The 16221-nt window shown below is 40.3% G+C and overlaps 1 protein-coding gene across 1 annotated transcript; it reads right to left on the minus strand.

Annotated features, from left to right (window-relative positions):
- Window positions 1-710: 710 nt before the first annotated feature.
- spmip7 (sperm microtubule inner protein 7) lies at window positions 711-9405 on the minus strand. The gene is made up of 9 exons (XM_078273726.1): window positions 8979-9405; window positions 8280-8365; window positions 6136-6218; window positions 5574-5712; window positions 4031-4098; window positions 3894-3935; window positions 3658-3765; window positions 2617-2706; window positions 711-846 (listed from the first exon to the last, which is right to left on the minus strand). The coding sequence occupies exons 1-9, from the start codon at window positions 9403-9405 to the stop codon at window positions 711-713; spliced, it is 1179 nt and encodes a 392-aa protein (XP_078129852.1).
- Window positions 9406-16221: the final 6816 nt, after the last annotated feature.

Raw genomic sequence — 16221 nt, forward strand, 5'->3', positions numbered from 1 at the left:
CAAAGATCCTTGTGAAATGTAAATCTAAACAAAGTATAGATGAAGAGAGACAGGAAAACCAGCTCATCCCTATTTCCTGTCGAAGCGTGAAGCTGCACAAACCACAGACCTAAAGCTATAGCTGGCAGACACTTCATAATAATGTTTTTTTGCATTCCAGTCACATCTACAGAAAAACAACACCTCTAAATTATGTGTGCTGACTGTATTTACTGGAATATGTGCTTCCTGAGCAAATTAGCTTGGGTTGACACCAAAATGTGACTCATAAAGGATCTCTTATACCTGCTATTGTTTTTTATACTGTTAAATATGTAACATTAGTGCAGAAAATCCTTGCTTCCATACATATTTTCTGTTTTGTCCCCCTCTTTGCCCTTCATGACACACACACACACACACACACACACACACACACACACACACACACACACACACACACACACACACACACACACACACACACACAAACTGAGAGAGTGAGTGAGTTAGAGAGTGAATGTTTAAGAGGACAATGCAAGAGCTCACTACCCAGAGTTAGAAAACCACTCATCTAAATCAGGGAAATTATGATAATGGGGCATCTCATTATTCTCCAACTCCCTCCGAATCAGTCACTGACATCACATCATTATAGACGTATTCATATAAACAGATTGGATGGCATAAAAAGGAAGCTGACACCTTCAAAACTTTCTCATCTGCTTTGTCTAATGCCTCCTGGCGTGTTTGTAGGTGACAGGAGGCGCAGGTCTCAGGAAGGGGTTGCCAGGGATCACGGTGGTCACCATTCGAGACAGGGGCGCTGTACGTCCAAACGTTGGACTCCCGGATTCTTTGATTGTCCTGTGAAATGATTTTACAATTTTGAGTCAGTAATCATTTCTTCTTCTTTCAGTAAGTTATTATTTATTTTGGGTCAAGTGAAAATGAAACACCAAATAACTAAGACTGCTTCAGACTGATACTTAAAAAATAACCATAGGTGCTTGTGTAATGAGTGAGCAGTGGCAAGCAAAAATCCCGAGCACCTCTGACCGTTGCAGCAGACAGTTAATCAATCCAACTGCTTGTCTTTTTTTCTGTTTTGGGGAAAAAATATGGGAGGCCAGCCTAATCAGCAGAGGAAACAGATCTCAGGGGGTGTCGTGCACCAGGAAAAGGGATCTAGGTTGTGAAAAACCACGATTACCACGAGCTGCTCTGGATTCAGCCATCTGGAGTTGCCTGCTCCAAAAGCCAGTAAAGTTCGCTCAACTGGGGCCCAACTAGGAAACAGGTTTACACCTTCCTAACAGACAGCCAACACTCCCAGAGCGGAGGGATGTTTGCTCTACACAGTGAGATTGTGTTAAACTACTTACATTTTCATTCATGTACAATGACAATATCACTGTTAAGATGACCCTTTTTTAAGACATTACATTTTCTGAAATGTAATATTTTCCATTGCTCTTGATGCCGTTTAAATGACTCAGAAATCTGCAGTGCATTCGTCCCCTTTACACAAGAATGTTATGTTGCCCTCAAATTAACCTTCTTGTCATTTTCTCCCCAGTTTTCCAAGACTTCCAATTTTCTTCCTGTCTGTCTTCAGGAATGACATCCAGTGTTTTTTAATCTCTGTCTGAACATTTCCAATTACTGTAGTCTTTACCAACTGACCGTTAACTTGTATCTCACCGGCCCACTCATCCAAAAAAAAAAATAAGATACACATTCAGCTGATGCAAATGCCTGAAGTGATGCCACTCAAATACATACACGCACAAAAAAAGAAAGAAAGAGAAGCTAAAACACAATTCAGAATAAAATGCAAAAAGAGGAACATTAGAAATTGTATTTCTATTTATAATATTAATTAAAGTAATCATGCATGCCCATTTTTGCCAATACAACTGTGGGTATTAGGAGTCTTTCACATTTTATGTATTTGTATTTCTCTTTAAAAAAAACAAACAAACAGATAAAATGTATTTTTCTTGATATGACGGAATTCCTTTTGTCTGTGAATTAGGCAGAAGTGCTGCTTTGCACCCAGATCCTTCTTCTTGTGATTAGTAACAAAATGATTTAGGCTTAAGATGTGTTTCTTGGCAAGGATTGCAGTTATTGTCAAGAAGGATTTACTCTTTGCAAAATGTCTATGTGGCTTTTTTTTTCCTTTAAAAAAAAAAAGCAATACGCTAAATAATAATATGGCTGTTAAATTAAATACTGGCTGAAAAATATATCAAACATTTAAAATTAGTCATTTACTAAGTATAATCCACTGTAGTCTTGGTATTAATGTTGATGACTCTGAGCTGTATTTCATTTTCAATTGAATGGCAGTAAAATATGAGCACATCTGTGTGGTGAAGTCAGAATAAAACCTGAGGCGTGGTGTCAGTGGAGTGCATTAGACCGCCCTCCAGTGGACATTTGTGATCAGTCCAATGTCCTCCAGCCAAATAGAAATAAAGTGTATTGAAGATACTGTATGAGTAGTGGTGGAAGAAGAAATTCAGTGGATCCAACAGGAGAGAATACTTCAAGAAAAAAAACTTGAAGATGACAGATTATCGTTTATTTTACTTCCTAGGTGGCTTCATAAAACTTATTGTAATGACTCACCCAGAGGAGTGTGCAGGACCGGAGACTGCGGCATCAGCAGCACAGTTAGCATAAACAGCCCTGCCTGTATATCCGGGGATGGTGGTTCGGCTGGCACAAAACAGACGTTTACACATTATTTATCAGGATCTGTTACAGGAGACCGAATATCACTATGCAAGAGGAATTTCAAAGGTGTGTAATAAAAATAAATATTTCAAGTGCAAAATAAATTTCATGCTGAATTAAAAGAGCTCTTAAAGTGCTCATATTACGCTCATTTTTAGTTTCATAATTGTATTTAGAGGTTGTACCAGAATAGGTTTATGTGGTTTAATTTTCAGAAAACACCATATATTTGTTGTACTGCAGCTCCTCTTTTCACCCTGTGTGTTGAGCTCTCTGTTTTAGCTACAGAGTGAGACATCTCACTTCTGTTCCTATCTTTGTTGGGAGTCGCACATGCGCAGTAAGTACTGCTAGCTAGTCAGTTGCAGAGTATGAGGGCGTGCCACGCTAGCAGCTAGGCGAGCATTATAACGTGTGTTACAAAGTGACGCACGTTCGTCACGGAAGTAAAGGCTGGACTACAATAGAGCTGTTTGGAGCAGTTTGTGATCAGTGTTTTCTGTTGGAGATGGTAAGTCCCTTTGGGGTGGACTTTGGGCTTTTTCACTTTGTAAACCTATAACGTGCACAAAAAGACATATAACACAATAAAGGAAAGGGGAAAAGCCAAAAAGCATAATATGAGCACTTTAAAGGTGCAATATGTAATAGTGACAGCTAGTGTTTAAAATAGTTACTGCAGTACAAATTCAAAATACTGGAGAGAGTCGTCTCCCCCGAAACACAAACAGACATTCCGTCACGGAACGGAAATTTCAAAAGGAGAAAATACTGGCATTAGCATTGTTGTCAGAAAAGATAGAATTTCAACTTAGCATGTTTCCTTAATGACAAATTGTGGTCATTTTTGGATTTATTACAGTAAATATATTACATAATGGACCTTTAAGATCCACAGTGAATGTATTTGTGCGGTATAAAAGTATGTCTTACTGTGCTGTAGGGACGTACGGGGGCACGGTGCTCCTCTTCAGGGTCAGTGGGTGAAAGTCTTCATCCATGTTGTCAATGTTCTGCATGTTCTCAGAGCCGATCGTACCACTGTACATACACGAGAACCCGTGCACAAAGGTCAGCTCGTGGACACATGCCTGGAAACTGGATTCATCAACTCATGCAAACACATGTGTAAGACACTTGTGGTGACCTCTTAAACATGAAGTACTCACGTGTACAGAGGGATTTGTCCTGACCTCGGACATCCACTGCAGCTGGAAAGAGGAGAGACAGATATTGCTTTAAAGCTGGTGATCATCATTAATGTAACTGCTCTAAAGACAGGAGTCATTGGTTGTTGGAAACTTACAATGATATGGGTTTCCTGGCGTCATTCCTCGATCGAAGCTGCTGCCTGTTCCACTCAGCTCCAACAGACTTGGAACGGACAGTAACAACAGATATTTTAGCAGAATTTATCTGGCACCTTTATGAAGACTCAGTTCTTATATACACCCTCACTTCACTATATAAACACAAACATAGGTAGACATGTGACAATGTTCACGTTGCATGCAGTGTTTTATTATCAGTATATTATTACCACATTGATTTGAAGGCATTAAAGGATAAGTCTGGCTATGTTATAGATTTGTCTTATTTTTAACAAAACCAAAACCAACAATGTGTTAGTCCGTCTTTCAATACTCTTCCACTTCCCCAGCCTGTGGCTGTCAGCTATTGTTCCTGCAGATGTCAATCTTCCATGTATTTATAGTCCCAAATATATTGTTTCATTTTTTTTATTTCCTAAAACAGCTGGGCACTGTAGTTTTTAGCAAACATCAGTAAATAGGGCATTTTGTTGGGGACTATTTTCAGCCATGGATTAATACACGTTTTCTCATTCTTCAGTGAGTAATGCAGCAGGATGGTGTTTGCTGGATTAACATGAAAAGGAACTACAGTGCCCATGGTCATCGTAATGAAGGAATATGTCACTCAGTGCAACAGTGTGGCTCAGTGATTTGTTTTTAATAGTTGTTGAACATCTATGAAAGTATATGGCACAGAGGAATAAGATACACCAAGGGTAGAGTTCCTTGCTTTGAGGATGAAGAAGTTTTCCGGTGGGCGCTACACAGATTGGGCCAATGCAGTGAAAAAAGAACAACACATAACACGACTCAAAAAAGATGTGTTGTGTGCAGTCGAGTGGGCTGACCGGCCCAGTGTGGTTCTGTGTGGCTGTCATTCAGAAGTTAAGGAGGAGAGGAGGACCAGAGTGGATTCAGGACAACAGGGGGAAAAGGAGGATCAATTCATGGTGTGATTTGGTCTTTTCATGGAAAGAAAAATATAGAATATTGCCAGATTTATACTTTATCTGCCCCCTTAAGTCTCAATGCTGCATTTTACAATGTGTGCCAACGGGTTAAAACTGACGGTAAATGTGCTGCATTGTTCTAAGGCACAGGGGACACATTGCTATACACGACAAACAGTACAGCCCGCACAGTTTCTGAACATGGTGGAGTGAGGGAAATGAATTAATTTATACCAAATATAAAACAAATATACCTCTAAGTCTGAAATGTGGTTTTAATTTTGAGAGGCAATAACAGTTTGGTTTATTCTCACAGTAATTACATTCAGGTAACACGAATAGATTGTCTTTTCTTCATAGTAAATGACTTCCTTAAAAACCACCACTGCTTAGTTACTTCAGCAAAGCAGTTCTATTCTGTGAATTATTTAGTTTCAGCCATGTTATATTTGCACCTCTCTCTGGAGTAATCAGCTATTACAAATACAAATTTCCATTCAGTTGTGGGTGAGTGTAAACCTTTGGGAGCCTACAGCTGGAGAGAAAGAAATCAACTGTCTGTCACCGTTTGTTCTCCATTGCTGACCTGCCACAGCTGAGGTCGAGAACTGTAGCGCCTGGATGAGGGACGCTCACTCACTGGGTCCGCCATTTTCTCCAGGGTTGTCTCTGGTGCCTTTAAGCGCCGGGGTAACTTGTGATCCCAACCAACTTCCTCATAGCTCCTGCAAATGAATGGGAAATTCCGGCCATTAAACATAAGAACCAAGTGCATTCAGTGTAATTGATTAATTTAATTCATGAAAGTTATTCGCTTTAATTTGAATTAAACACAGCCCTGTCCGTTGCACAGTATATTATAGTATATTAGGCAGTTTATTAACTGGGGAGCCAATTCTTCCCAGAAGCTTTAAGCAGGGCTACAGTCCATCTACATGATTTCATTGAACAGCAATTAACACAACAAGAGGACACACAGCTCCCTCATGACATCACTGGAGCACAAAATCAAACCTACTCACTCTCAAAAACCCTCAAAGCAAAATGACAGTGTGTTTGGACTGTAGATGATAAATTATGTGGGAGGTATTCTTTGTTTGGTTTTACTATTGTTGAAAGGAGACAGTTAAAGGGCTCTGTGCTCTGACCTCTGTGTTGCAGATGTGTATCTGAAGCGTTGAACTGCCGGTGAGTTGTCTGTCCACAGCCTCAGATCAGAAGAGAAGCCATCCTTAAAAAACAATATTCATCATTTCATTATAGTGTCCGTGGTTTCATTTTGTATCCATTTGAAAATCAAGCAGCAACTGCCATAAGAAAACAGGAGATTAGGATGCAAGATGCTAAATGGTCACTAATTAATTAGTGTTAATTAGATTCTTTCTGTCTTCCTTCCTTTCTTCATTTCTTTCTTTATTTCTATGTCTCAAATAAACACTTCATTATTTGACATAAAGAAACATTGTACCAATGAAACATCACTTTATTCACTTGAAATCTCATATAAGTAGACCATTAGTTTTTAACAGCATGATGCCTCTTACACCAGCATAATGATCTTGTAAAGGACCTCTGATACGTGTAGGTCTGGAACCAGTCTGCACAACTTGTCATAATTACAATACCTGCAGTAAATTTAAGTGAATAAGCAGAAGATAGATCAAGATCATTACAAATATCTAATAGATGTCATTATACGTTTCATTTCCAGGATTGTTCAGGTGTTGCCGGAAATTCCGCCGGATGTCCCTCATTTAGTGATGTCCATCACCTTCCGCTTTCTTTGTGTTGGACTATGGTTAACTGCTCCTCAGATCTCTGCAGGGTAAATCCAGACAGCTAGCTAGACTATCTGTCCAATCTGAGTTTTCTGTTGCACGACTAAAACTACTTTCGAACCTACACATGTTCCACCAAAACAAGTTCCTTCCTGAGGCTATTTTGCAGGAGCACCGTTGCTCCGTCCGGCGCTTAGCGCAGCCCAAGACGATTGTGATTGGTTTAAAGAAATGCCAATAAACCAGAGTTTTTCTCCCATCCCGCAATGCTGTGTGGAATCGCCACGCGAGACTAGGTGTACAGTAAATGCTAACATCAGCACGCTAACAGAGTACAGCTGAGGCTGATGGGAATGACATTTGTTTGCATAAACCAAAGTATTGGACAACATCAAGTTTTGGCCTGATGACGGTGCTAGATGAAAAGTGAAGGGATCACCAAAGTTAGTACAATTTATCTGTGGGGGTATGAATGTGTACCAAGTGTCATGGTAATCTAGTTCTTGAGACAATAATCTAAAAAGACCACAAAATTGAATATTGAATCATTAAATCAAGAGATCACCAAAGTCACTGGACCAAAGTGGTGGACAGACTGACAGACAGACCAACATTACCATGTTTTTAGCCACAATGCCAGCAAACACAAAATGTCAGGATGTTGTCTAAATGACTAATGTAAAACAAAAGTAAAGACAAAAATCCAGACATACCTTCTTAAGTGAATCTAAATAGTCAATCAGACAATTAGATGTTTTTATGCATCACTGTTCACCATTCTCCTCCCACGTCGCAAACCGTTTAAATACAGACATTAATCAAGCCTCCATCACTTTAAACTCTTCACTACAGCTGAGTACTGCAAAGCTTCTCCTAAACTATAATAATGTATGTCAAGATAATTATGATTACTTCAATAAGCAGACTCAAAATAACAAGAAACAAAATAATAAAGCATGATTATGTTCTCAAAGTGAACGCCTGCCTACACAACAATGGGCTAGTGTGATACTTTATTATGTGTGATGAGACCCAAAGGGTGTGTTTATGGATTACTCTTTCATAATTAATATGTGTTTGTCACCAGTGATCTGATTAATGTAATAATAATTATGTTTTCTAGAGTGTTTATGTGCTCAGAGAGTTAAACAGTAAAAAATGAAGTAAAATAAAAACAAATATCTGTTGGGGTCCGTGTTGTAAATACTGGGACGTAATTTCCACTGTGGACAGGAGGGACATGTCCCCCCCCACTTTCAAATTAGTTTGATATTCTTTTATTTATAAGTCTCTGTGATTGGACCCTATTTTAAGCAATAAAGTAAGACATCTTTTTCTTATGCATAGTTTAGTACTATTCTTTCTGTCTTATTTATCAATATGGTCAACTTAATTATTGTATTGTGTGCCCTCCATGTTTTATGTCCCCCCCCCATTTCTCAAACCAAAGTTACACCCTTACAAGCTGTTTTGCAAAGTACTTCTGTAGGAAAGCCAATTCAGTCATCACTCACCTGAGGTCCAGTGAATCTGCTGTGTGTCGGTGCTTTAGTTGACGTCCTCAGTGAGTGTGGTTGAACTTTAACAGGATTGGTTGAACCTTAGGATGACACAACAAAGAAAAAGTATCTGGGACACGGCAAATTGTAAACTATAACTATAACTATACATAGTAGGAACTGCTCTAAAGGACATGTTACCCCATGAGGGTGCCTTGGGGCTGAAATATGCCATGTGCCCTTAGTGACTTAGTTATTTTTAAGTTGTTTTAAAATAGTTTTTTTAAGAGTAAATTGAATACCTCTCACCATGCTGAGATGGTGTTGATGTAATAAAGTGCTCCACTACACCATGACGTCACTGGTGTGTGTGTGTGTGTGTGTGTGTGTGTGTGTGTGTGTGTGTGTGTGTGTGTGTGTGTGTGTGTGTGTGTGTGTGTGCAGGTGTAACAGAGCACCGGGTGAGGCCAGGTGTGGTCATAGGTTGCTTGAAAAATTATTAAAATAAAATAGTTGCCAATTAATTTTCTATCAGTCAGTTAATCAATGAATCGACTAATCATATCAGCTCATTAGTATAGTTTTAGTTTATTTTGTGCACCTGGGTGTTTGGGGCCCTGGGTCAGTTGTTCTGTAGGTATAAGCCAGCTTAGTGTCAAACTCTGATAAAAATTGTGATAGGCAATAATTACGAGTATTATGGTGTTATTTTACCACTGAGTCTTGCTCTCAATCCTGCATCAGGGATCCTCCTGGAGTTCCAGGCCTTGTCTTCGCTCAGGTCTACACAGATACCAGCAGGGTTTGGAGCTGTTTGTGGCCTCTCTCTGAAACCTGGTGGCACCCAAAGAGCAGAGGCCACATGCTGGAAATCTATGAATTGTTGTCGACCTTCAACCCCCTGGTTCACCTCGGCTCCAGCACTCAGTTGACCGCAGCAAGGATCCAGCAGGGGGACATCGACTCGTAAAGGAGCCAGGTTGACATGTCCAGCAAGGGAGTGAGATCTAGAAAAAGGAGAGTTTGCACGTCCAGGTTCCAGTCCATCTCTACCACCAGCCCCGTACAGACTGAAGTTCAGCCGTCTGATGACGTGCAGCTCTGCAGAGAACGGCTTGAAGGGATCCAAAACTGCTGTCATTATTGCCAGGGGAGAAACACACTGAGTGAATGTGTCTAAATGTGTGCCTCCGTTTGACAGAGCACGTCATAGATGTGCTGTCAGGCATAATGATGCAGTGAGCGCTGGTTGCCCAGAGACCGTCTTAGTTTGCTGATCGGATCAAATTACTGATATGCAGCGAGGCAACATGACCTGTTGACTGTGGAGGTGTGTGTAACTCCACATACCTAAGCATAACATTAATGTGTTTTACACATTATTTTGTATTTGTTACAATAATGGAGAAAAGATCTAATAAACACACCCCTGTATCAATTTTGGATGCCACACACACACACACACACACACACACACACACACACACACACACACACACACACCAATAATTCACTTCAGGGGAGCATTCACAACAAATAATGTTTACTGTGAGCTGCTATATTTTGGCAACCTACAAATAATTTATCACACTGACCATATAAAAATGTTGTGTCAGTCATCAGAAGTGGCTGTTGTCCCTGGATAATGTCTTCACCCAAATGTGTTTTGGTGGCAAATAATAATGAGAAGACATGGCCCTGCCTCAGGGTTTAGAGAACTGTACCTCCCGAGAGAATGCTATATTACTTCTTGTGATGGGTTAGGAATTGTTTATTTTCTTGGAGAAAAAAGAAAGAAAAATTCCTTTCTGTAGAAGATAGCAGTTGTCTGCTTTTCCTTCAAAGGACCACTAGATGGAGTAATAGAGTTTGTATTGTCAAATGGGAACACCAGCAAACAGGCCTGTGTATGCCCTTATGAATTAAATGACAGTCCACAAATATCATAGCAGAAAATATAAGTCCCTGCTGCAATATTATGATGATACATTATGATATTAAAAATACCATTATAGCACATGAAGGTGACCATAAATGCCAATGCGGAATACCTCAGACACACTTTAAATGATTTTTCTTCTGTGCATGCAGGCTTAACAACAACCACAAGTGGTGTTAGATGACTTCAAATGTAAGATGTGTTTTGAAAGTTGGCAGTAAACTAAATGAAAATTATGTAAATCACATGGATGTATAGGAATGTTTAAAAATGGTGTAATCTGGCGAATGCACTGGCTTGAAAGAGCTGTCTGGAGCAAAAAACACGCCGATACTATGTGCCTCAGTGCCTATTAATTAGTTTGCTTGGGTTGTCTGAAATGCAATGTGCAAATGTAAATATTCCACATAAATATATACATACTGAAGCTGCATATGCATGCTTTATATAAATAGTGCAAGCGCCCTGCTAGGTGGCCTTTTTCTTGGGAGAGGATCCATGTTAATGTGTCAGTGGCAATGATGGTGATGCTTGCTGATAGATGATTTTTACTCAGGCTGTCATTAGCAAATGTAAACACCCAAGAGCTGTTTAAAAGGATATGTTAAAAATAGCCTAATTAGAGTTATTCTGATAACTGAGTGGTGAATATGCCTGACTCCCACACAATGTTTCTCCACAAAAGGGGAGCACAAATGACACTTTTGGGATCTGATGTGGGCTCCTTTTGAAATCGCATAATCGCTTAATCGCAAAATTTGTTGCATCCGTCTTATGTCTTTTGAGAGCTGTGCTGATTGTACTTTCATACAATTCTAATGAATGAGGTTATATAGGTCCAGAGGTCCACATGATTTATTGCATTTGGAGTCTATTAATTATTCCCATATTAGAAACACCTCCATACACCACATTATATTCCCCCAATGCTTTGTATCCCAATTATTTCAGGGTTTTAGTCTGTTGTTGCAGGAATCTAAATACCAACCTCAGCTGAGATGACTGTATTTTTCGCAGGGAATCAGATATTGCTGGAGTGAGAAGTCATTACCATTGGAGCAGCCCTTGTTACTGAATCCTGTGTTATTAGTCAGCTTGTCTACCATTCTCTAGACTCCTCCACAGTCTAAGAAATTATTTAAATCACATATTTTGCCCATGGTGCTGGGCCAATGCTACAGTGTAGCAGCCATTAATTTGCACAGCCTGCATCCATCTGAGGGAAACTGTTGCTCTGGATTAAGAGGCATTGTTGTTGCTGATGCTGCTGCTGCTGCTGCTGCAGAGTTTCATCAAAGCAAAGTCACAATTCTAGTGTTGTGGCTGAAGACAATATGGGCTGATGCTGCTCTGGGCAGGGCATTATTTTTGTTAATCAAGAGGACTGAGGGTGACCCAGGATGACACCTTGGGATCAGACAGGCAAGACCGGGAGGAGATATAGCTACCGGGCGCGGGGAATGGATCATCCAAGAGTGGAGAGGACGCTCCAAATTGTAGACAGACAGTCTCCTTCATCACAAACTGTGCTAGGGAATCAGTGCTTCAAGAAATGAAACCGATCAATCGGAACAGATGACAGACAGATATTAATCCTTGCAATCTTTCATGCCATTTCCATAAAGCTTTGACGCATTAGGCACCTGCAGATACCTGTAGGCCTATATCTAATGAAAGTCATACCCATGTAAAGCCATCTCTTTGTATGCAGGATATAGCATACATACTACACCCATAATACAATACAATTCAGTTCATACCAAAGAACCTAATCAATGTCTGAAGTGCTTAATACATCCACTTCTGGGATTATGTCCGTATGTCTTGTACACAAAGGAAAATCCATGATCCCATTTATAGCAAAAGGGCCTTACGTCATAGCTTATGGGTCACATTCATCACACTGTAAAGGAAGTGAATTGATTAGTGTCCGATGACCATGTATGCTTTAGATTAGGGCAAATTGGCTGAAGTGAACGTAGTCTCATGTTGTGTGCGGCACTCTCAACCATTTGGAAAAAGCCAAACAGAGTTCAGAGATGAAGCTCCCACAAGCAGCAGGGGTAGCCATGTCCTCAGAGAGTGGCCGAAGGCTTTATTGTATTGCTGCTTCCCTGCCCTTGGTTGCTGCGGCTCTCCGCTTGTCACACTCAGTTAGCTCAATGAAGTAATGAATATGCCGCTGTACATTTTTCATGAGGGAGGTGGGAGTGAAAAATCTGCTCTTTATAATGCTTTTAATACAGAAGTTTTCAAACACACTCTTCCCCTGCAAAGCACCCTCCGGGCTATCATGATGCTGCATGAGCATGATGTTTAATGTTAACATTCCCCAGGGGAGAGTCGGCATAATGCAATGTCACTTACACTGCATTTCACAAGCAGCTGTAAATCATGAGTAAGTTGGGATAACAGCCTGTCTTCCTTGCGAAGAAGACAGGACCTGCACAGGAAATAACTGGTGGGAAGAAAAAAACGTCTTACTGTACTGTGAGTCACGCTATTCAGGTCTCACATCATTAAAGTAATTAATTAGATTACAAGGACACACACCCATGAGCTTCCAGAAATAATAACGCAGAAAACGATGCAAAGATAAAGTGCTGTTCAAAAATAATCAACAAGCAACGCAAGTGACAAAGATTTGGCATATTTGTAACTATTTCGAATGAACTATTTCCCACCATTTAGCATGCACAGAAACACATGATGACTCTACTGCCCAATTGGTGTTTCAGATCAGTGACTCCCACCAGAGGTAGCCTACTTCTGCAGTGTTTAGCCAAACTCAACTAATTAAAAAAATAGAAATTAGTTGAAATGGTTGGCTAAATGTATTGGATAAACATTTGAAATAGTTAGCTACAAATATTGGATAAACAGTTGAAATTGTCAGCTATAAGTAATGGATAAACTGTTGAAATAATTAGCTAAAAGTAATGGATAAAAAGTTTGTTGAAAAAATAATGGATGAAAAGTTGAAATAGTTAGCTAAAAGTAATGGATAACCAGTTGAAATAGTGATGGGACTTTGTAAAGCGTTAACTCCGTTAGCCTACTTGCCAGTTATTTTTTTAATGAGGTAACCAGTAACTATAACTAATTCATATTTAGTATAACACTGGCTGAAAGTAATTGATAAACAGTAGCAATACTAAGCTAAAAGTAGGTAATGGTAATATGGTTTTAGGGTCCAGATTCTGCCACTCAAAACCAACCTTAAAATAGACCATTCAATTATATGAAAAAAAAAATTGTAATATCCTGCGTTAATTCATATCCACTTTAAAATCATATGTGGCTGAGCTGATGATAGGGATGTTGGGGTGCACCAGACAAAAAGTTTGGGAACCACTGTTTTTGATCATTTCTAGTTTTTGGAATATTTTTGGCTTTGTCTTGAGGTGTCTAAAAGTGGCATACAGGACCCTACACCACATTGGTGCTTTTGATCTGTGCACAACAACACACCTCAGATTTTCAATTACAAATAGGACGTTGCACCAAAGAAACACTGAGGGTAATGGACTTTCTCTGTTGCTCAGAAAGATGGACTTGTCACTCTAGACATTGGTTTCCATTATTAAACATCCACCATGTTGCCCACCTAGGCTGTTTCCATTCCCTCTGACCAAAGTGAAATACCTGCTTTTGAGCCTTAAACATGGTAAAGAAACCATAGAGTGGTCGCCCACTGAGTCTGAACCTCCATTTCCTCTCTACCCAAGTAAGGCTTTTTATGTTCTTTGGAAGGGTAAAAAAGCAAAAAAGTCATTCTGCCAGCCTGTTTGCATTGAGGTCTGACATCCCTATGGTTTTCATGGACAAAATATCCCAAAGGAAACTACAGCGGCATGTGAGCCAGATGATAATACTCTTACAGTATGTATCAAGATCTGGATGATGAATTACCATACAAGGGCAATAGCAAATGAACAATACCCCAGGATGAATGTTGTGTTGCAAATACAAACACTTTGTATTCGACAGGGCTGACACAAAAGCTGCTCCCTTTATGATAACCTAACAATCCACAATACTATCTCCAGTCTGACAGCAACTTATGCAGATGTGCGTGGCTCAGCAGCGCTCTGCTGAATTGAACCCCCCTTAAAAAGTATTCAGCAAGCAGGTCACATTGGCGTAGGCTGTCTGTTGTGGATAAAATGCTGAAAAGCTGCATGTCCTCCAAGATGCTCCAAGACGTATTACTCACCTAGCTGGCCTATAACACCCTGTGATGGATAGGAGCAAATTGAACCTGCAGTCACCTACAGTGGGGAGAACAAGTATTTGATACACTGCCGATTTTGCAGGTTTTCCTACTTACAAAGCATGTAGAGGTCTGTAATTTTTATCATAGGTACACTTCAACTGTGAGAGACGGAATCTAAAACAAAAATCCAGAAAATCACATTGTATGATTTTTAAATAATTAATTTGCATTTTATTGCATGACATAAGTATTTGATTACCTACCAACCAATAGGAATTCTGGCTCTCACAGACCTGTTAGTTTTTCTTTTATAATCCCTCCTGTTCTTCACTCATTACCTGTATTAACTGCACCTGTTTGAACTCGTTACCTGTATAAAAGACACCTGTCCACACACTCAATTAAACAGACTCCAACCTCTCCACAATGGCCAAGACCAGAGAGCTGTGTAAGGACATCAGGGATACAATTGTAGACCTGCACAAGGCTGGGATGGGCTACAGGACAATAGGCAAGCAGCTTGGTGAGAAGGCAACAACTGTATTATTAGAAAATGGAAGAAGTTCAAGATGACGGTCAGTCTCCCTCGGTCTGGGGCTCCATGCAAGATCTCACCTCGTGGGGCATCAATGATCATGAGGAAGGTGAGGGATCAGCCCAGAACTACACGGCAGGACCTGGTCAATGACCTGAAGAGAGCTGGGACCACAGTCTCAAAGAAAACCATTAGTAACACACTACGCCGTCATGGATTAAAATCCTGCAGCGCATGCAAGGTCCCCCTGCTCAAGCCAGCACATGTCACCATCTGGATGATCCAGAGGAGGAATGGGAGAAGGTCATGTGGTCTGATGAGACAAAAATAGAGCTTTTTGGTCTAAACTGCACTCGCCGTGTTTGGAGGAAGAAGAAGGATGAGTACAACCCCAAGAACACCATCCCAACCATGAAGCATGGAGGTGGAAACATCATTCTTTGGGGATGCTTTTCTGCAAAGGGGACAGGACGACTGCACCGTATTGAGGGGAGGATGGATGGGGCCATGTATCACGAGATCTTGGCCAACAACCTCCTTCCCTCAGTAAGAGCATTGAAGATGGGTCGTGGCTGGGTCTTCCAGCATGACAACGACCCAAAACACACAGCCAGGGCAGCTAAGGAGTGGCTCCGTAAGAAGCATCTCAAGGTCCTGGAGTTGCCTAGCCAGTCTCCAGATCTGAACCCAATAGAAAATCTTTGGAGGGAGCTGAAAGTCCGTATTGCCCAGCGACAGCCCCGAAACCTGAAGGATCTGGAGAAGGTCTGCATGGAGGAGTGGGCCAAAATCCCTGCTGCAGTGTGTGCAAACCTGGTCAAGAACTACAGGAAACGTATGATCTCTGTAATTGTAACAAAGGTTTCTGTACCAAATATTAAGTTCTGCTTTTCTGATGTATCAAATACTTATGTCATGCAATAAAATGCAAATTAATTACTTAAAAATCATACAATGTGATTTTCTGGATTTTTGTTTTAGATACCGTCACTCACAGTTGAAGAGTACCTATGATAAAAGTTACAGACTTCTACATGCTTTGTAAGTGGGAAAACCTGCAAAATCAGCAGTGTATCAAATACTTGTTCTCCCCACTGTATATAAACCATGTTATTTAAAGAAAATAGGTGATTTGCTTTGTCCCAGGCTTAGATTGCTTCTTAACACTAACACAAAGCCAAGTTTGGTGTTTGCCTCCCATATCCTGTCCTAAGACCTGGTAATCTGTGAGATGTGCTACCCAGATGTATGAATGGGGAGACGATCC

Source organism: Sander vitreus, chromosome 17 (assembly GCF_031162955.1).
Source record: "Sander vitreus isolate 19-12246 chromosome 17, sanVit1, whole genome shotgun sequence".
In the NCBI taxonomy this organism is placed as follows: Eukaryota; Metazoa; Chordata; class Actinopteri; order Perciformes; family Percidae; genus Sander; species Sander vitreus.

Excerpts from the sequence above, each read along its gene's own strand:
- spmip7 (XM_078273726.1), bottom strand. The coding sequence starts at position 9,405 with ATGACAGCAGTTTTGGATCCCTTCAAGCCGTTCTCTGCAGAGCTGCAC. Across the intron at positions 6,219-8,279 it reads GCAGATTCACTGGACCTCAG|GATGGCTTCTCTTCTGATCT; the intron begins GTGAGTGATGAC and ends TTGTTTTTTAAG. Across the intron at positions 2,707-3,657 it reads CCGTACGTCCCTACAGCACA|CCGAACCACCATCCCCGGAT; the intron begins GTAAGACATACT and ends GTTTTGTGCCAG.